The sequence below is a fragment of the Coenobita brevimanus genome, chromosome 39 (genome assembly GCF_032717465.1).
Source record: "Coenobita brevimanus isolate Jiangsu-jjx chromosome 39, ASM3271746v2, whole genome shotgun sequence".
In the NCBI taxonomy this organism is placed as follows: domain Eukaryota; kingdom Metazoa; phylum Arthropoda; class Malacostraca; order Decapoda; family Coenobitidae; genus Coenobita; species Coenobita brevimanus.
The window spans coordinates 28154889-28175930 of record NC_136992.1 but is presented as its reverse complement, the minus strand read 5'-3'; the positions used below and the strand labels follow the sequence as shown (position 1 = coordinate 28175930).

The 21042-nt window shown below is 39.8% G+C and overlaps 1 protein-coding gene across 2 annotated transcripts in view; it reads left to right on the top strand.

The window, feature by feature from the left end:
• Nucleotides 1-21042, top strand: part of cnc (NFE2 like bZIP transcription factor cap-n-collar) — an 820654-nt gene that overhangs the window by 752315 nt on the left and 47297 nt on the right. For both annotated transcript variants that reach the window (XM_080270051.1, XM_080270050.1), the window contains exons 9-12: nucleotides 2943-3054; nucleotides 7443-7562; nucleotides 9767-9892; nucleotides 13636-13806. In XM_080270051.1, the coding sequence (XP_080126177.1) occupies nucleotides 2943-3054; nucleotides 7443-7562; nucleotides 9767-9892; nucleotides 13636-13806 (529 nt within the window). The remainder of the gene's footprint in view (nucleotides 1-2942; nucleotides 3055-7442; nucleotides 7563-9766; nucleotides 9893-13635; nucleotides 13807-21042) is intronic.

Genomic DNA, 21042 nt, shown 5'->3' with positions numbered 1-21042 from the left:
GATTAGGAGAAATACACTGAGGTGGTTTGGACATGTGGAGAGGATGGAGAATGAAAGACTGACTAAGAGGGTGTATGTAGGTGAGGTGGAGGGGGGGAGAGGGAGGGGTAGACCGAGGATGAGGTGGAGGGATGGAGTTGAGAGGTATATGAGGGAGGGGGGGATGAGTTGGGGGGAGGGGAGTCAAATGGTGGGTGACAGAGTGACTTGGAGGCGTTTTGTCTGCGGCCACCCTTTGCGGGATTAGGGCGTCAGGCTATAGATAGATAGATAGATAGATATTCCATGCAGTTTGATATTCAGCCATGTTCATCTTTGCTCCAGAAATTAAAATCCAGGGGAGATGGATGTGTAGCATATATATTCATTATTCTTAATGCTGTCCTGTAAGGTGTTTATGATATTTCAGCAGCTTTGATTCCTAATGGAATAGGTATTTGTTTTTTCATTGTGCAAGGCCTTATAGTTAGTGAGACATTTATATCTGTCCGGTTTGCAGTAACTTTTACTTTTAATTAGCGGTGATTAAAATATACAGTATATATATATATATATATTGTCTTTTCATTCTCAGTTAGGGAACTTATGAAAGCAAGTGTGACTTCCTCCAACATTCCATTTACACAAGTGCAGTATAGGTATTCAGTGCATTCAGTGTAGTGTAAACCCTAGGAATCATGGAACACTATAATCAAGTTATCTGACTTCATAAGCCAAAAGGCCTCTGCTGTCTTATGGCTTACATTATATTTGGCAGACAGGTGAATCTTTGAGTTGAGTGTGGAATTGTGCTTTATATCTTTGTGCCCAAATGCCTGGAAGTCATATTTCCTGTCAAGGCATTGATTTGCAGTGATTTTTGACCCAGCATGGAGTGCATTGATGTAGATGCCAGTTTAATATAAACCATTTCCCTAAACAAACCACCAATTCCAGACTTAATAAGTCATTTTTAAATATTAAATACTTTCTGGTATATCCAAAAGCCAGTGTTACTGATTAAATGAAGGAAGTACTGATTATATGGGGTAGGGTACCATACAATATCACCTGCCAAAATATCCTACCCTTCATCTGTTGCAAGAATTTGCAGAGATTTTTTCCTGTGACAGGTTGTAATTGCAGAAACATTTAAGATATAGAAGCACATAATGGTATCTGCTGATGTACTTTTCATATCACAAAGTCTATTTTCTGTCAGTATTTTATATACTGTACACTTTGCTTAGAAATTTACTAAGAACATAATTTGTATATACATATGTCATTTACACTGTGTGCATTTTCCCTCATCCCAGTAGTCCTAGAGAAATGTATTGTTATACTGACTACTGTAGGGTAAAGATCCCATTTTTCTGGAGTATGATGTAGATGTTCAAATGTCACTCACATTAAATTCTATGGTTTTCATCAGCCTGTTTTCACAGCAGGGGCCAAGGAACATGAATCTAATGTCAGTGTTTTTGATGATGCAAGCCACCAGTTACTCGAGGTACCCTCTGTACCAGATGTAGTGATAATTGTTATGCTTTGAAAATATGATCTTTATTCCACTTCAGATGCATATGCTGCATGATTGGTTTTCATAATCATCTAGCACTGTAATGTAAGTCAGTGAAGTTGTGTTCAGTCACACTTACATAGCCCTAGTGATTGTGTTTACTTAACCAGTAAGCTGTGTGGAAAGATATTTGGATAGCTAGTTTTGATTTTGGTTGTGAGGTCAGATTTACAGATGATATGTGGTTATGTGGAGAATGCCATTTTATGTCGTGCATTACCCCCTTAGATGGGCTTCAGGCTTTTGTACCAATTAAGAGGACTTTGGATGGTGTGCATAGCCCTTTGCTACGGGTTGCCCATCCTTACATCATCCAACATCCTAACTTTGTTTGAATGCATTATCTTTCAGTCTAGTGTGTGTCCTTACCATTGGTCCATGGTTACATTGTTTGCTATATGCTAATTCCCCTCAATAGAAAATAAATAATCATCTGACTTATGGTACATAATTTTGTATGATACTGTTAGAAGGTCTAATACAGCTTCAGTATTACAGTGATTCACTTCCCAATTTTTAAAGCTTAATCTGGATTAGAATCATATTTTTTCTCTTGTGATCCAAGACACTACAGTATTCTTTTCCTTTTTCTGTGGAGATGTGTATTGCTGGTACCAGACTTTATGATGGAAGAGTTGAGAGGTAGGATGGCCCTGAAGTGTATTGGTGTTGTGATGAGGAGAGGCAGATTAAGATGGTTTGGGCATGTGGAGAGGATGGGGGATGATAATTGGATGCAGAAAGGAAGAAGTGTTAACTTTAGGGGTAGTGTTGTGAGAGGTAGACTGAAAAAGACCCAGGACAGGGTCATTGAGTGTGACCTCAGGGATAAGGAACTAAATAGGGAAGCTGCCAGAGGTCGGGCAGCATGGCGAGACACCATTAGGTGACCAAGGCCGACGCATCCAAGCATGTTGGAGCCTTTAAAAAGGAAATTAACGAGGCGTGTTATTGTTTCTGGAGGCATTAATGATACTGTATATAATATCTTGAGCATATTGTAAACAGTTTTCTGTATTCTTGTTTGAGCTTAGCTAGTTTAAGAGAGTCATGCATAACAGTAGTTAAGTTCAGATGTAAAATTACTCACGTGGAGATCATCCTTGGCATTTCTGTGTTTTGTAATAGGTCATGCTGACATGTTTTCATAAACATGCTGTTATTGCTGTTTTATTATAGAGTCACCTGTACATCCATCTCATCTAGAGTTTTTACTTCCATTTCATCTGTACAGTAGTAGAATTTGATTCAGGCTTTTGTCCAGTGAGATTTCAGGACTTTATTATAAGGACATTAGGAATGTGGCTACTGATTTTGTAACCACTAGTTTTCTATTGTACGTTGCAGTCAGTTATTTAATTCATAACTACCTGACCTACAGAATACGAGCACAGAGATGAACCAGACAACAGATGGTTTGCTGTCATCCATCCTGAATGATGAAGCGTTAGGATTGATGGAGATGGCCATGAGCGACTGTGAGTTGTCTGCACGTACGTCACTCTCTCATTTTTCTGTTTTTAGTTTTAGTGTTAATGGTACTATGTTACTTTCCTTTAAGTGTATGGGTATTTTATGTCCTATTATTGAATTTCCTCATGGTGCAAGTTAAAACATATATTACACTTTTTTTTTTTTTTTTTCCAATCTTGCTTGTCTAAGTTGCAGCATTTTGGTTATCAAATGCATGTACTCCCTGCATCTTTTCTATGTCATTTTACATGTTGTTGCTGTGTTTTTTTTTTTTTTTACCAAATTTTCTTTTTATCTTATTTCATCAGTCATGTTTACAGTACAGTATTTGCATTGCTTCCCTTCATTTTACCATCACCTATATGTCAATTATTTCTTTCAGTTCTAATTACAAGTTGTTAATTAGACCATCACAGGTATAGTCGTAAATATAATTCTACCCATACAAACAGTGTATATAAGGGATGTGCCGATAGTATCGGTATCAGTATCGGTATCGTCATTATCAGCCTTTTTTTTTTGTAGTATCGGTATCAGCAAGGTAAAAATATGGCCAATACTCCAATACTTCTTTGGTTTATTTTGTGATTCAAGACACTCATGTTTCATGACACTGATAAACAGATGGTTATGATATTATATTACATTATAATTACATGTATGATGTAACATTATCCATCCATCCATCCATCATCCAATCCTACGTTGCCCCATGAGGAGCGTAGGAGCCCGGGGATAGCAATTTGGTCCTGACATTTTAAATGAGAGTGACCAGCCTCACTCATCCCTGAGTGGCATTACGTGAACAGTAACCCCAACCATCGCTTGGATATAAACCTTCACTGGCTCAATCCAATTGGAGCGCCGCAATTACCCACTAAACCACCAGGCACCACAATTTGGTTATATGGTTACCACCCAGCATAGTAAATGGTTTCCTGGTGTACAGGAAACCATTTGGCTTGTCACTCAGTGTAGAGTCACCCACAGGCAGAAGGAACAGGAAAGAATGAAGGAAAGAAAGCAAAAGAGGGAGTGTAAAGTCACACGTAGGCAGAAGGACGAGGAAAGAATGAAGTAAAGAAAAACAGAAGAAGAAGGAAGGAAAGGAGGAAGGAGAGGAAAGGGCAGGCGGTGGCTCAGTCGGTAGAGAGGTGGCCTGCAGTCCTACCGGACCCAGGTTCAAATCCCCGCTGGGGCAGGGAACAGTTTAAGGATTTGAATTTCATATAATCAGACTTTACTGATCTACCAGAAAACCCGCCGACATGTCGTAAAAATACCCCCGCTAATACCAACACACCAGGCCTGTATGAGACAGCCCTAGCATGTATTCAGTTTGGACGGTGGGTGTTAGCACTGAAGTGGTGATATGTAGAGAGGTGTATGGTATGTAGGAGGACTACTGGGCCTTGAGAGCAGGCTGTGAAGCCTATGCCTAGAGTCGGACACATTAAAAAAAAAGAAAAAAAAAGAGCAGCACTACATCAAGTGAATGGATGGTGAGTGCCTCACCTACCATTATGTAACATTATCATATATTAATATTATTTATTGATTACTATATTGCTCCTGCATTAACAACACTCATGTTACCAGCATCAGATAAATAAATAAAAAAATCAAATCAAATCAATTCAAAATAAAAAAGTATCGGTATCGGTATCAGCAAAGTATCGGCCATTTGTTAGTATCGGAGCATCGGTATTAGTATCGGCTGAAAAGTGGATATCGGTATCGGTGTCGGTATCGGCCAACATCTTGGTATCGGCACATCTCTAATATATGTTGTACAGTGACTTGTACTGAATATTAATGATTTGCATCAGTCCATCGCCTAATTAATTATCATTCTACAAATGTTTGATGCTACTATTAGTTAGATTACTTTACAATAGTACGTTCTTTGTACTGTACATTTCTTGACCATCATCCACTCACTTAATATAGTGTTACCTACTTCCTCCTTCCCCATTCTCATTCTGTATTTGTGTCTGCCCTCCTTTCTTCCCACATATCCCATTCTTTCCTGTCCCTTTTATTCCTCTTCTTTCCACTTTAGGTGGCCCTTCACTGAGTGACAGGCCTTATTGCTTTCTGTAACCCAGGAAATAATTTACTGTACAGTGCTGGGTGATAACCATATTATGGGGGTGATGTGGAGCTTGCTATGGTGCCCCTGATAACTGGGTGGATACTTGCAAATGTGGTATCCATCTGGGAACCAAACCACACTTTTCCCTGCACCTTGCTGTGGTGAGGCACTGTCAGCTGCAAAGGAACACTGATTCACTGCAAGGGACAGCCCTGCAGCGGCAGTTGCTTGCTTGTGGTTGATGGATCTGCTCAGCCAGACAGACTGAGGTTGAACAATAACAACAGCAGCCACATAATTGTCTTTTATTTCCTTGCATATTCCCCCCCACCTTTTTTTGTTGTTGTTTTTGCCAACTTGCATGATGAATTAACACAATGTGAATGAAGCTCCATTGTATGTTTGTAACAGTATTTATGAATGTCCTATACTAGATAAAAGTGCATACCATATATTTCTTTGCCCTAAAGGAATGTGCATTTTTAAAAATATGTGCTGCACTGTTAAGAAGGACAATAACACAGTGCTATATTCTCCTGTATGTGTTGCATGATAAACTGTGTGAATGTTTATTTTCTTATGTATTGGTTCATCACTTCGTAATAGAGGACAGTACCAGTATTTAAGTTTAAAGTTATAGAAGGTCAGGATATAGCTAAGTTAAGATGGATGGTTCCTTGATATACAGTAGTACCATATGTGAAATTAAGGTCATCATAAGGCATTCCATTAAGACAGTGGGGAGATACATATTACAGTAAAGTCCGGAGTTTGTGTAGGAACTGTTTGCATTGAAGTCACCATATGTATTTACCTATTTGTATTTACCTATTTGTAAATTATTCTGTGTGAATTTTCATGTATGCCTCATGGTACTGCCAGGAACCATTAAAAACAATGTGCACAGTTTCCAGAATTCTTGAGAGTGCAAACTTAGAAGGAGGTGTCAGTGTCACGGGTAGGTGATGTGAGGTTCTCATTTGGGTCCGATTTATTGCCCTCATTTATACTTGAAGTTGAAATTGCAATTTTTTCAGAATGAAGTGCTGTGAAACATTTTATTAATTATAATTTATGTATTTGTGGTGTGATGTTGCAACCATAGTTATTTTGTTACATTATGTAGTTGTAATGTCATGTTGCACTGTGTGATCCCATGGAATGTACTGTTCAAGCTAATGTCTGCTTGTTGTGCTGTCTCATTCAGTTGACTAATCAGTTGATTTTTAGTACATTTTGTTACATGGTTTCTTTAATTTACAGTAGTACAACTGTAGTATTAGTAACAGTCCTAGGTTCATCTGAATAATGGACCCAGTGGACTGCAGAGTGAAGCTGTCCTTTTCCTGCAGTCCACCATCTTCCTTTTGGGGGATAGGGAGGTATTTCATTAATTCAATGCTGTATAGTTAGATTAAATTTTTATAGATACATTCATTTAATTATTTTGGAATTGTTTTAATTCCTTATCTGCAGTTCAAATTTTTATAGATATTCATTTAATTATTATAGAATTGTTTTAGTTCTGTATCTGCAGTTTGCATATTGGTGTACAGTAATGTAAACATATCTTTATCAAAGCTTATATGTAATATAACAGTCTTAATGACTTTACATGATTCCATATTGACCAGCTGTCAGATAGATCAGATGTGAAGTTTTTGGCAATAGAAACTAGATTTTGCAACCTGCAACTTTATCATCATATTCTGTTCACTGAATGTGTTAAAGGCATATTGCTTTTCAGCTTAGGAGAGCCTCCTAGTAGATCAGGAATTGATTAAGGCAGTATCTAACCTGTCCAGTTTGAAAATTCTTACCGAAGCTGAATAAAGCATCTGGATGGCAAGAACAAAATATAAGTGATGTCTTCAGACTGACAGGAATCAAGTCAGAATTTGAAGCCACAAGACCACTGAAAGATGAGTCAGTGTTCTGCTGTTGGGAGTGGATTTTTTTTTTTTTTTTTTTTTTTTCTCCACAATAAGGTTCCTGTACTCTGCAGATCATTGTTTTCTTGAGATAATATCACAGATGTGATGGGCAGAGGGAAATATTCTAATGTGTATGGAAATTACATTTTAGCATGCCTGAGAAAAGTAGTTTTATTAATGAAGGACAACCCTCAAGGGATGTTTTATTATTTGAGCAGTTCTGCTTGGTCAGTATCTTTCAAGTAGCTACTGTACATTGTGGTAATTTCACAAAAATCATACTGTTCAGAAGCAGCAGCATTACTCAGCTTTCAGTGGCATCATGTGTTACTGGAAGATTCTGCAGTGTTCATGATTAAATGTTCCGTGATGAATACAGCTGGATGTGATGTGCTGGCAGCAGGAGAGGGGGTCACTGCCACCAGTGGTGACTCCCCAGCCTCACCCCTCACTCCTGATGACCCATGGACCTCCCCTGATACCACCCCACAACACCCAGGTACACCAGTCACCAGCACCACACACAACACACTAGCACTGTGAAGCAGTAATATACCACACATCAGTACCATTATTATTTCCACAAACAGTGTCATACATTATTTGCTTTTACAGTCCTATCATAGCTCACAATATCTTGCTTGATTTTACATCAGCAGATGAAAGCAGCGCGGAACATATTATTTTCACCATTCTGCCACTACCCAGTTACTGTATACTGCACTTCACTGCCCTCATTGTTGTGGTAATAGAGATCTTTGTGGGGAGATCTCATCACTTAATTATTCAAAACTGAATCTGTACTATCCTATGTGGGAGCTTATACAGGACATCATGTGATTGCTCCATACCTAAGATGCAGTAGAGGCAGTGTCATTCTAAGATATAACAGTATCAGTGTCTAATACAGTATGTCCTAAATATGTAGTTACATTTTTTCTTTCACCAAGTTCCTTTTAATGTCAGTAGAAAAATTAGAATACAGTAATATATTTGATAAATAGACCTTTCACACAAACACAGTATTTTTACCTTTAAAATTGTCTCTTGTGTACAGTATACTACACAGTTATGTGACATATAGGCACACACCACATGCCATTGTAAACCTTGATGTTCAGCTATACTGAATTATCACTTGAACAAGCAATACCCAAAATCATAATGGTACATGATTTACTGTATTTGAGTAAACAAATTGGTATGAAATGATATATTGTTATTCAGGAAAAATCCTCTGATATTCTGTACATGCAGTGAGAATGAGAGATGGTAATTCATCATGCAAGTTGGCCCAGTCATGATCTGTACTTTGTTCTTATTGTTTCTGTGGTATAATATATATATATATATATATATATATATATATATATATATATATATATATATATATATATATATATATATATAATCATTTTTCTTAAAGGGTAATGCATGCATATAGGGATTCAGTGGAGTAGTTTACTTTTCAGCCTTTATGAACTTTAACCCCTACATGCCGGGGGGTTTCCGATGTCGCACACTCCTCCATATGAGGGATTTCATGATTTTGGGAAAATATACCTGTACTTCAAAGCCCAGTATCTGCCAAACTATAAAGCTAGAGAAAAAGGTAAAGATACATAAGACTCACCAACTCTTCCTCTTTCAAATGAAAGTATCCCCATGTCTCCAGGTGGTCCCATCGATGAGTCAGGATAAGTTAGATCAAAGGGTGGCAGGAAGACTCTTGCGGCAATACACGTCAACTGGCGTTGCTCAGCACCCAAAATCGTGATGGCTATACATTTCAAGTCAGCCGGCATGTAGGGGTTAATTGTAGTCTATAGCAGCTTCTATTTCACTTGCATATTTCACAGGCTTGGTATTGTTTTATGTCATCTATTGATGGAAGCTTTATGATGGTACCTAAATTTACTTAGTACTGGCATACCCTGGTTTAACGATGCAATTTGTTAAGTAAAAACCCATCATTAGGTGGGATATTGTATCTCTGGGTAGGTTTAGCATGTAAAGTATAGGGATGTGTTTTTGAGCCATGGGTTTCCCCCCCAACCAAGTCCTAAATCCACCCTAATGAGTTCAAAAACAAGTTTCTAGCTCACCCAAACCCCCAAATAGCTTTAAAACAAGCTAAACTAAGCCTAAAAACAGTTTATAACTCACCTGAACCCAAAAATAAACTATAAAATTCATGAAAATAAGTCTGGAAAAAATCAAACTTGGTAAACTGTACCTCAGATTGACAGTGTTTACCCCACCTATGACTAAAACATTAATCTAAGTCTAAAAACACTTTCTAAATCAACCTAAACACAAATTTATGTCTAAAATATCTTCAAAATTGGTTTAAAAAAACAAAATCCATCATTATATCGAGCTTTGGCCATCGTTCGGTGGAGTAGGGTGGTATTTCTATCCCCATCGCTATGCTGGGGTATCACATCTAGGGGTCTGCCTGTACAGTGATTTACTTAGTGGCAGTGTCAGGGGACTGATTTCTGTGCATATCCACCATAAATGTGTAATCCCTGTGATGAAGAATAATACTGTTGTACTGTATTTGGATCGTACTTACCATTCATGATATAATAATGCCCTATACTGTTTGGACTTTTGTTACCATTCATGAAGTAATAACTCATTTTGCTGCATAATTACTATCCTGTTGATGAGCATGTACTCTCGTGTTCATCACATTAGATGGTGGAAGTCGGAACCAGAGTGGGGGTGATTACAGCAGCGCAGGAGGCAGCTACCGATACCCTCAGGAGGATCCTCACCGTATGGCTCCACTACCTCTCAAGAAGCAGCACATGTTTGGCAGAGGTAAGAAGGTGAAAAAGATGAATTGGAGAGGGGAGGAATGGGAATGAATAAAAAAGGAAGTAATGAGTGATAAACTGATATTTGAAGTAAGAGAGGCTGACAAATTATGTTTACATTTATGCTTAGAGAATATTGACCATGCTAGCATGTGTAGTTCTTTTTTATTTGGTGGCAACTCTTCATGTATTGCGATCTTGAGCTATCGTATTTCTTTAGTCAGCCCTATAGCCCAGAGGTCTCCACACAAGACCTCACTCCACACTTTCCTTTGTCTACATTCATACCTGTTACCCTCCTTAGCCAATCTCCTTTTCTAATCCTCTCAGAATGTCTCAACTGTCTCAATCCACTCATCTGAGATAAAGATAAATTAGAGAGGGGAGGAAGAAAATACAGCCAGTTCTTTCTGAACATCCATGATATGTACAAGCAAAAGATTACTTTAAGTGATAGTACTGTAAGTGAGGGATGTTTCTCCTTTATGATTGAGGAGTTATAAGTCCAGGAACACCTATCTCTGACTTTAATGAATCACAGTTAACTTTAAATGAAGAAAGGTGTTGCTGTATCAGCAACTTAATGATGCAACAAAACAAGGAGTATTGTAAATGAGTGTTATGGATTAGTAGTTGAGGAAGTATGAGAGGTGAGGTAATGTGAAAGACCCACTCATTGGTTTCCAAAATTAAGAAAATGCACACGCTGATTGTAAGTTGAGGGAATGAGAGAAAGAGGATGATGTGATATAGTAGAAGTTTGGAAATCAAGCAAGTATTGAGACTGTAAGTTTACCAACTCATATGTATGGTTGTGAACTGTGGATGTTGAGTGATAATGTCAAAGATTTAGGTTATTGAAAACAGCAAATGGAGTATAGGTTATGAATATAGTAGAATGAAAGTTTGGTATGAATTATGAAGGTATACAGTGTGGTGATGTGGAGGAAAAAAGAAACACATTAAAGTGGCTTGGACGTGTAGACAGGAGGCAAGAAATTAGAATGAAAAGGGGGTTGGCAGCTATCCAGTTTTTCGTGTTGCAGCAGAAGCACTTCCCCACCATATGGGAGAAAAGGCTTGAACAATTAAAAGATGAGTTGGCAAAGAAAGAAAATAATTAGAAGAGCAAGAGGGATGTCATGAGGCAGAATGGTGACTGTTCTCTTGTGGCTATTTTGTGCACAATAGGTCCCAGGAGGGTGCAAGGTCACAACGACATAGATCAACTGCATAGTATGGTAGTATGCCAGTCTGTTATCTAAGATATTAAAGTGCTCCTACTTTGGGGTAATGTTATATGATCAGTAGTGTTCCTTTATAAGTGAATGTTTTAAGATGACCACAGCTTGTAACCTTTCTTTCCATACTGCTGAGAGTGCTCATCAGCCCAGAGTTTGAAAACACTTATGATACATTATAGTGCTACTATTGTACATGGCCAGGGAACCAGAACATGAAAATGGTATTCAGCAAATGGGCATATATTGGTTAGCATTAGGTCATTATATTTGTCTGTCTGTCTTTTGCCAGATGCATTTCGTATATGGGATATATGATAACAGGTATGTCAGATATGAATGCAATCAGTTTTTAATTCAGCTAGTGGATGGAATTTAGAAAAGTTTTAAATACTATAATGTGTAGACAATTTCATTAGCAGAGCAACCTCTTAGGTGTGCCAGACTTGCGTATATCACTCGTCACCTGATCATATCTACAAGTTATTAGGATTTGTAGTAAAGGTAAATATATGAAATCTGAGTGTTTTATCTTGAGTATGGCAATATTTAAATTTGAGGGTTCAGAATGTACCCTGTCAGCCAGAGGATATATATATCCATCCATTGCCAGACGCCACGTATCCCAAACGGGGTGCCCAAGGGCTCAGAGTTAATTGTTTTACAGGGAGGGGCACTAATCCTCCACCAACCCCACTTGACACGTAGGGAGAACGTTATGCCAACAGCATCTGGTGTTCCCAGGCGGTCACCCATCCAAGTACTAACCAGACCCAACGTTATTTATATATATATATATATATATATATATATATATATATATATATTTTCAAATGCCAGACAATTTTACTCAGCTTAAAGAGAGATTGTGCAGGTTGAAAGGGTTAGAAATATACATCCAAACATAAAACTGATGCCATGAATATTTTTAAAGCATCCCCACTTGAAGAGAGTTATGAACAGTCTCCATTAAACCCTTTAGTCCAAGAATATATAGTATGGTAAACTGATGATGTACAGAACCCTCTTTTAATGTTTAACGACCACCTGGCCTGGCTGAACATTATTTCATTTAACAAATTTTCAGTCAGGAAAACAAAGGATGTGCTGGAAACACCGACCAAAGTGGCGTCTCCACACACACACACACACACACACACACACACACACACACACACACACACACACACACACACACACACACACACACACACACACACACACACACACACACACGATCATGACCATCAAGTGATCCTGACTGACCCGGTGAATTACACACACACAAAAAGTCACATCAGTCTCTGGGTAACCAGCATCGTGAAAGGAGCCATTAATAGAGCATTTATTGAGAAAAAGAGCCATTTAGACCTAGCTGTATGTTATTGTGTATGACAGTACAGCCGAACGATGCTCTGTATTTAACGATCTTTGTTCAGTAAAAGCTACGACACCTGGAAAACTACCAAACAGCATGGCGTTCTGATTTAACATCAAGGGTATGCTACCAATTACCCTGTAGTTCACAATATCAAGGGTGTACTGTACGTCGTACTTTTTTGGTTAATGACAGACAATTTTTTCAATATGGGTGAAACCTCTTGGGTTGGAGGAGTTGATAACCTTTTCTAGGAAACCATGAGAAAGTCCTTGGTTACATTGATCAGGTCTTTTACTTCAGATTTTTTTTCCCCCCATTTTACCCAGGTAAGGAAATGTATAAGAGGAGAAGCCTAAGAACAGAGTAGTGCAAGTGCCACATGGAAATGCAGAGTACAGTACTGTATACAGGAACTTATAGGTAAATTACGGAGATGAATTCATTCATGGAATTCTTAGTTCAGCAACAAGTAAGGAGTTTCCAGTGATGTAAATTGGCGTACTTGTTGCAACAAGGGTTAATGTGTCTCCTGGACAAGTCATCTGGATTTCAAAATTGGGCTTTGAATGTGAGTTGCAATGTGGTATTATATATTATTTTCATTTATTGTAGATGGCATAGGGAAAAAAAAATCGGTATTCACTTGGGATGATAACAGACGATAAATAATAATGTCTAATCCTATATGGAACTCAGATTTTATTTACATCTCTGTACTTGATCTTTAATAGTCATTTGTGTTCATATCCTCATGTATGTATTGTAGTTGCCAGGTTGTGCCATCTGACACAGGCAGGCAGCTCTACAGTACATATGTGTTGTGGGTTTGGGAGGATAACTGATAGTGCACCAGGCATGGGTATAGGTGTGGAAAGCTTTTGAAGTGCCGAGTGAGAAGTGCATGTAGCAAGTGTGTTGGAGAGGCTGTGTTTGTGAATGAATGTGTGTATATTGTATTTGTACTGTGTTAGACTTGCTGTGTTTGTGATTGTGTGTATATAGTGTTCATACTATGTCAGTGTGGCTGTGTTTGTGATTGTATTTTGTGTTCATGCTATGTTGGAGTGGCTGTGTTTGTGAAAGAATCTGTACATTGTGTTCATACTCTCCATTTTGTGTGTACAGGAAGTGCCACAGGTAGCCTTGGTGGAGGAGGTGCTGGCAGTGTGGGTGGGAGTGTTGGAGGGTATGGGAGCCACTATCCACCCCCACCTAGCCTACCTACCATGGAGGGGGCCACAGCATTAGACCCAGCGGAAATGAAGTATTCCTGTACCATGGACTTCCGCTCTCAAGGTAAGATCAATAAATTTTTTCTCCTTTTAACCTTACCAGCTTAAAGATGTCCACTCTCAATGTCTATCTATCTATCTATTGCCAGACGCCTCAATCCTGTTTGGGGTGGCCACAAACAAATCGCCTCCAAGGCGCCCTGTCCCCCGCTATTTCACTGCCCTGCTCCCAACTCACACACCCCTCTCTCAGTGTAAGATCGTTAAACCTCTTATCTTAACACCATCAGATTGAGGACATAATTGTTTTATATTCTCACTACCTCTAGATGATTGCATTCTACGTGAGAAAGATCTTTTGCACTGAAGCATTTGACAGCAGCTGTATCTAGCCCATCCATTTTGAAGTCTCTCTCCTGAGCTGAGTAAATCGTTGAAGGTTGTTAGAATTAAAAAAGCATATCTGAGTGAAGTGGGTAAAGTTTTATTTCAAGTGTACCTGTCGCATCTGGATTAGATATATTGATTGCCTCTGGTCTCAAGATATAATAGTCTAGTTGTGCCTGCATTTGTCATGCTGTCAGGGTTATACATATTAGGTTGCTCCAGCTGTAAATATCTAAAAATTGTTGAGCTGTTGTTAAGGTAAGATTGTTTTGTAAAACAGTAACTGCCTATCTCATATTGCCCCCTTCATGGTGTAGGGACCCAAGACAAGGCTACCATAGTACACAGCATTGAAGGGTAGGAAACTAGTCTACACCTGTGGTAGTATTTTACATGATAGAAAAACCCATGGTCACCTCTTGAATTTGAACTGTAGCAAGAAGGCTCAGTTCATTCTTGCCCAAGAGCTCCATCACCAGATCACCAGATTTCAGTTTTCTGTGTATGATAAGTAAATTGGATCACTTGTGTGTAAAAGAGTAAGAAAAAAAGTCATGGAAAAAATTTTCACAACAGAGGGAAATATAACACATGACTCAGTTTTCAAATGCAGGTGAACTCCTATTCAACCTTCTTAAAGTTGAGAAGTCAAGTATTTTACTCCAGCAACCTCCATATTATTTTATTAAGCCGAGCACAAGTCACAGGAGCTTGAGAGAGTTAATAGTATCACTACCAATATATTTATGGTCGAGACAACATAAATATTTTAATCAGCTAAAGCCAGGCAATTGTATGTAGTTGAAAGTTCATTACAAGAGCATGAGACAACCAGCAAATAGGGGAAAATCAGAGTGCTGGATAAATCAGAATCCCAGATGTCTGGATGGTACAGGTAATGCTAAACAGAGAATACAATGCACATTGTGCTGGTACAGGATGAGGAAACGTGCTTAAGCTTTCATATATGGTTTACAGTTATCTATCTGTCTGTCTATTGCCAGACACCTTAATCCCGTAAGGGGTGACCACAAACAAATCACCTCTGTGTCGTCCTGTCCCCTGCCATTTCACTGGCCTGCTCTAAGCTCCCACCCCTCTCTGTCATGTACCTCTCCACTCCATCCCTCCATCTCATCCTTGGCCTCCCCCTCCCTCCCCCCTCCTCCACCTCATTCACATACACTCTCCTCATCAGTCTCTCACTCTCCATCCTGTTCACATGGCCAAACCACCTCAGTTTGTTTCTCCTAATGCTTCCTAACACATCCACAGCCACACCACAGTGCTCCTTCACTTCCTCATTTGTCAGTCTGTCTCTCCAGGTGACTCCACATGCTCCTCTCAAATAACTCATTTCCACTGCTCTCACTCTTGACTACTGTCCCTCCAACAAGGTCCAAGCTTCACTTCCATATGTTAGAATTGGTACCACAATACTGCCATGTAGTAACATTTTCACTTCCATGCTCACTTTTCTGTTTCTTATCACTGCTTTCAAGGAACCAGCTACCTTTCTTCCTTGTTGTACCCATTCCAGCACTTCACTCTCAAAACTTCCATCCTTACTCATCACACTACCCAAGTACTTAAACGCACTCACATTTTCCATTTCCTCTTCATCCAACCTCGCTGTGCATTCACTGACATCACTTCTCTTGAAGACTATACCTTTACTCTTCTCTACATTCACCTTTAGATTCCATTTCTTACACACTCTCCCAAACTCATCCACAATGCCTTGCAGCTCCCCTTTGTCTTCATTTAACAACACAGTATCATCTTCAAACAACAGTACAGGGAGTTTCCAAACACTGCCCTCTCTCACTAGGGCCACTCCAACATCCACCGCCCTACCTTGTATCTGTTTTATAGCCCCATCCGCATACAGATTGAGCAGCCATGGAGACATGGCACAACCCTGTTTCAGTCCAACCCTCAAATTGAAAAACTCACTCAGTTCACTATCCACACGCACTGCAGCCTTAGCATTCTCATACATACTCTTCATGGTCTTCAACAACTTCCATCTGCTCCTTATATTCTTAATACTATTCACAATCCTTGTCTATCCACCCTGTCATATCCTTTCTCCAAATCCATGAAGGCTGCATGCAACTTCTTTCCTTTCTCTAGAAAACTTTTCCACTAAATATCTAAGAATGGATGTCTGATATACACAGCCTCCTCAATTCCTAAAACCTCGCTGTTCTTCTCCAGCTAATTCCTCTGTTATTTCCCTAACTCTATCAGTAAGTATCCTACCATATATTTTTCTTATTACACCAAGAAGACAAGTGCCCCTATGATTACTGCATACTTCTTTTTCCCCTTCTCCTTTGTACAGGGGAATAATTATACCTGACTTCCAATCCTCCGGGACTCAACCTTCCTCCCAGGCCAATCTGCATATCTTCCACATCCATTCTACTACTATCTGCCCCATGCTTCAGCATTTCACCACACACTTCATCAATTCCTGGGGCTTTCCCCATTTTAACTTTCTTCATTGCTTCCACAACTTCCTTCCTACTGATTTCTTCCTCTATTCTCATATCCCTCCATCTCCCAGCCATTCCCCAGCCACTTACACTCACATTACTTTCATTCACTATGTTCAACAATTCCTTAAAGTGTTCTCTCCATCTTCTCACTTTTTCTTTCTTCTCCACTAGTAATCTACCATTTTTATCCTTTACTCCCCAAATAACTTCTTTAGCATCCTGTCTAACTTTCTTTACCTCTTTCCAGAACATTCTCTTACAGTCCCTCCACTTTACACTCAAATTCCATCTAAATTCCTCATGCACTCTCTCCTTACTCTCTCTTACTAATCTTTTCACCTCTCTCTTCCTCTCTACATATAACTCTCTCCTCCGTCTCTTAATTTCTTTCACGCCTCTGTTTCTCATCCACTCACTAGATGCTTTCTTCTTTTGTGCCACAGCCTCTTTCACCTCTTTCCACCATGCTGTTCCCTGCACCCCCTTTTGTCTTCTCTTCAACCCACACACCACCTCACATGCTGCACATATTTCTTCTGTGAATATCTTGCACACACCTTCCACATCCCCCATCTGCTCCAATGCATGTTTACCAAATCGCTCCTCCACTTCCCTCTTATATTCTACCTTTTTTCCATCCTCTTGTAACCTTTCCACCCTCCTTGTATGAACTACTTCCTCCTGTCCTTCCCTTCTTCAATTTCTCCATTTCATTTGGACCTTGATTCTGACCACCACTTGGCGGTGGTCAGGAAGTCCACTCCCCCTAACCTCTATATACTGTTGCATCCAATACACACCTTCTCATCTTGTCATCCACACACACATAATCAGTCATTGTCTTGCGTTCATTCAGTTCACCACCCTCCCTGCTTATCACTCACCACGTATACCTATGGATCATTTTGTGCCTGAAGAGGGTATTGGCTATCACCCATTCCGGTCACGGCACAAATGTCCGCTAAAGCACTGCCATTCTCATCCATCTCTGCAGGCACACCCCACTCACCAACTACCCATCCACCTTCACATTCCCTACTTTTCCATTCATATCTCCAATCAAAAACACTCTTTCATTCCTTTCAAACTTTTCCATGCACACTTCCACATTTGTCCAGAGCTCTTCTCTCACTGTGCTTGCACGACCTTGTGTTGGTGCGTGTATGCACACAGTCGCCCACATTTGTAGTCCAGCTTTCAGTCTTACTCACACAATCCTTGAACCAACTTATCCATACTCTCTTATATTCTCCTTCCATCTGCTACTCACAACAATACACATTCCTTCTCTTGCCTTCTCATTCTCACCTACTCCCACACATACCCCATCCATACACCCATTCTCTCACACTCTCACTTCTCCATTTAATTACTGTTAATCCACATACAATATATCCACTTTCACACCCTCAAGCACTTGGACAGTCTCTCTTTCTTTCACCTCATCATTTACACCCTTTACATTCACAATATATCCACTTTCACACCCTCAAGCACTTGGACAGTCTCTCTTTCTTTCACCTCATCATTTACACCCTTTACATTCCATACAGCTATCCATACTGTGTCCTTTGTTCAGTCCTTAGTCATCACCTTTTGATCAGTCCTGGTCCAAGGCATCTTGTTTGTATTTTTAGTTAGTTGTTATCCGGGGAGTGGCAATAACCCTTCACCAACGCACCTGTTGTCACGTAGGGAACACATGTTGATTGGTTAGAAGGTTACCACCCAGCATTGTAAATGTTTTCCTGGTTTACAGGAAATCATTTGGCTTGCCACTCAGTGTAGAACTACCCTAAAAAGAGTACCACTACACTAAGTGGGTGGATGATGGGCACCCCCCACCTACCTTCAAAAGGTTATGATGTTTCAAAATACAGTTATTGCAAGATTTTTTGTAGGGGTGCAGTGGCAAATTTTGAGGCACGATGGCTCAAAAAAGTGGTAGTCAGTATAATTTAAAAGCTACCAATAGGTCATTTTGCAGTATTACTTGGATTCCCAAACACGGAGTGACAAGTGTGATACATTGAGAAGGCATTCTTATTCATTTATAGAAACTAATGCAGTCACATTTACTCTAACCGCATGACTGTGGGGATTTGAAAGTTGTGAACACATACGGTGTGGGAATATTTCAGCTGCCATAAGTTTTAGGAGTACATGTAAGCTACTCCACCCATAACCATCAGGTGAACAAGCTTGAGAGCACCATCATTCACCCATAATTAAAGGGTTATATGGCTGTGGTCAGAAATGTTTGTGGTGGTAGGTAATGTACTGTATTTTGAAACACATAACACTGGATGCATTTTGCATTGCAGTAAGATTTTTGTCAGAATATGTTCTTTCCTTGCCTATTACAAATTTTGTCCATATAAATGGTGGTTTACACTATTTAGAAATACTACCAGTCATAATACAGTTGCATCACATAACGCTGGCACGTACTATACTTGGTTGAGTGTAGATAAGTGTAATTCATATGTTTCTTGCTTATATCACCACAAGGATCAAATTGTAGTATTGAAAGAGGTGCTAAGAGCAGTGCATTTTTTAACTCCAGCAGCACTGTACCTCTGATTTTAGAAAAATTCCTTTGCAGTGAGACAAGTGCGTGAAAAATGTTTAGCGAAAGGCAAGGATGTGTTTTGGGCATTTATGGATTTAGAGAAAGCGTATGATAGAATTGATAGGGAGGCTTTGTGGACTGTTTTAAGATTGTATGGACTTGATGGTAGGTTACTAAAAGGGGTGAAAAGTTTTTTATGTAAATAGTAGAGCGTGTGTAAGAGTGGGAAATGCTGTGAGTGATTGGTTTCCCGTGAGAGTGGGGCTGCGACAGGGATGTGTGATGTCGCCTTGGTTGTTTAATATTTATATGGATGGTGTTGTAAGGGAGGTGAATGCAAGAGTTTTAGGTGGAGGTCTGAGTCTGGTGAATGTTGATGGTGGAGAGTGGAATCTGAAGCAGCTGCTGTTTGCAGATGATACTGCACTGGTGACTGATTCAGAGGAGAGATTGAGACAGTTGGTAGAGGAGTTTGGAAGGGTGTGTGAAAGGAGGAAATTGAAAGTAAATGAGAATAAGAGTAAAGTGATGAAGTGTACGAGGTTGATAGATGGTAGGGGGATGAATATAGTTTTGAATGGTGAGTTGCATGAGGAGGTAGATTGTTTTAAATGTCTAGGGTCACATGTTTCTGTGGATGGAAGAATGGATGCAGAAGTGAAGTTTAGAAGAAATGAAGTAGAAAAGGTGCTGGGAGGAATGAAAAAAGTGTTTAAATGTCATTTGCTTAGAATGGATGTAAAGAGAAGGCTGTATGAGGGTGTTGTGGTACCGACTGCATTATATGGGGCTGAAACATGGAATATGGGTGTAGCAGAGAGGAAAAGTTTGAATGTAATGGAGATGAGGTGTCTGAGGAGTATGTGTGGAGTGACGTGTATGGATCGGGTGCGAAATGATGAAGTGCGAAGGAGAACTGGAGTTGTTCGGGAGATGGCTGGTAGAGTTGAGCAGAGGGTGTTGCGATGGTTTGGGCATATGGAGAGAATGGATAATGAGGGATTGGTGAAAAAGATAACTAGATCTGATGTGAGAGGTGTAAGGCTGAGAGGAAGACCACGAATAGGATGGATGGACAGTGTGAAGAGAGCGCTGGATGCGAGAGGGATGTCTGTTGAGCAAGGAAGAGTGGCTGTGCGTGACAGAAATAAATGGAGAGAAATTGTGAATGAATAAGTGATGACGCAGCCCTGAGGGGATATTCTCCTGCATTTGGTCTGATCAGCTAGTCAGGTCAGGTGCGGGTAAGGGGATGGGTCTGTTATGATGTGGCAGGGGTAAACCAGTTCTGCTGTCGAGCCCTGCTGTGGATGTCACTGATTGCATTGCGCAGTTGACCCTTGTGCGGTGTGGTGCGGTGAGGATCTGTCCGTTCTCCCCTTTGGGGCTAAGATGCGAATGAATGTGTTTGAATGGATGAGTAAATGGGGAGTGTGTCGTCCTGTCTCAGCTACCTCCCTTTCCTTGGGGGAAGCAGCCTAGGTATATAGAAATAGATAGATAGCCTTTGCAGAAGTTGGAAGTGCATGAAAATATTAAGCTACATTGATGGGATACTACTTCAGTCTTCTTATTCAGTAGCTGTATATCTGTTGTTCATTTTCATTACTGTACATAGTAGTACCAGTATATTGTGTGGTTGGTGAGTGGCATAGGTATGAACTGGTTCTCATCTCTCTTCAACCTACAAATATCAGTGACAGAACAGGAGAAAGCTTGTCATTCAAGGCTGGATTGGCTGAAGGAAAAGATTTTCAAATATGGGTAAAAGATCCCCAAAAGTTCTTTCTCACATGTCATGTCACCTCTCCAGTTTAGGGCATTTTTCTTGTGTGAT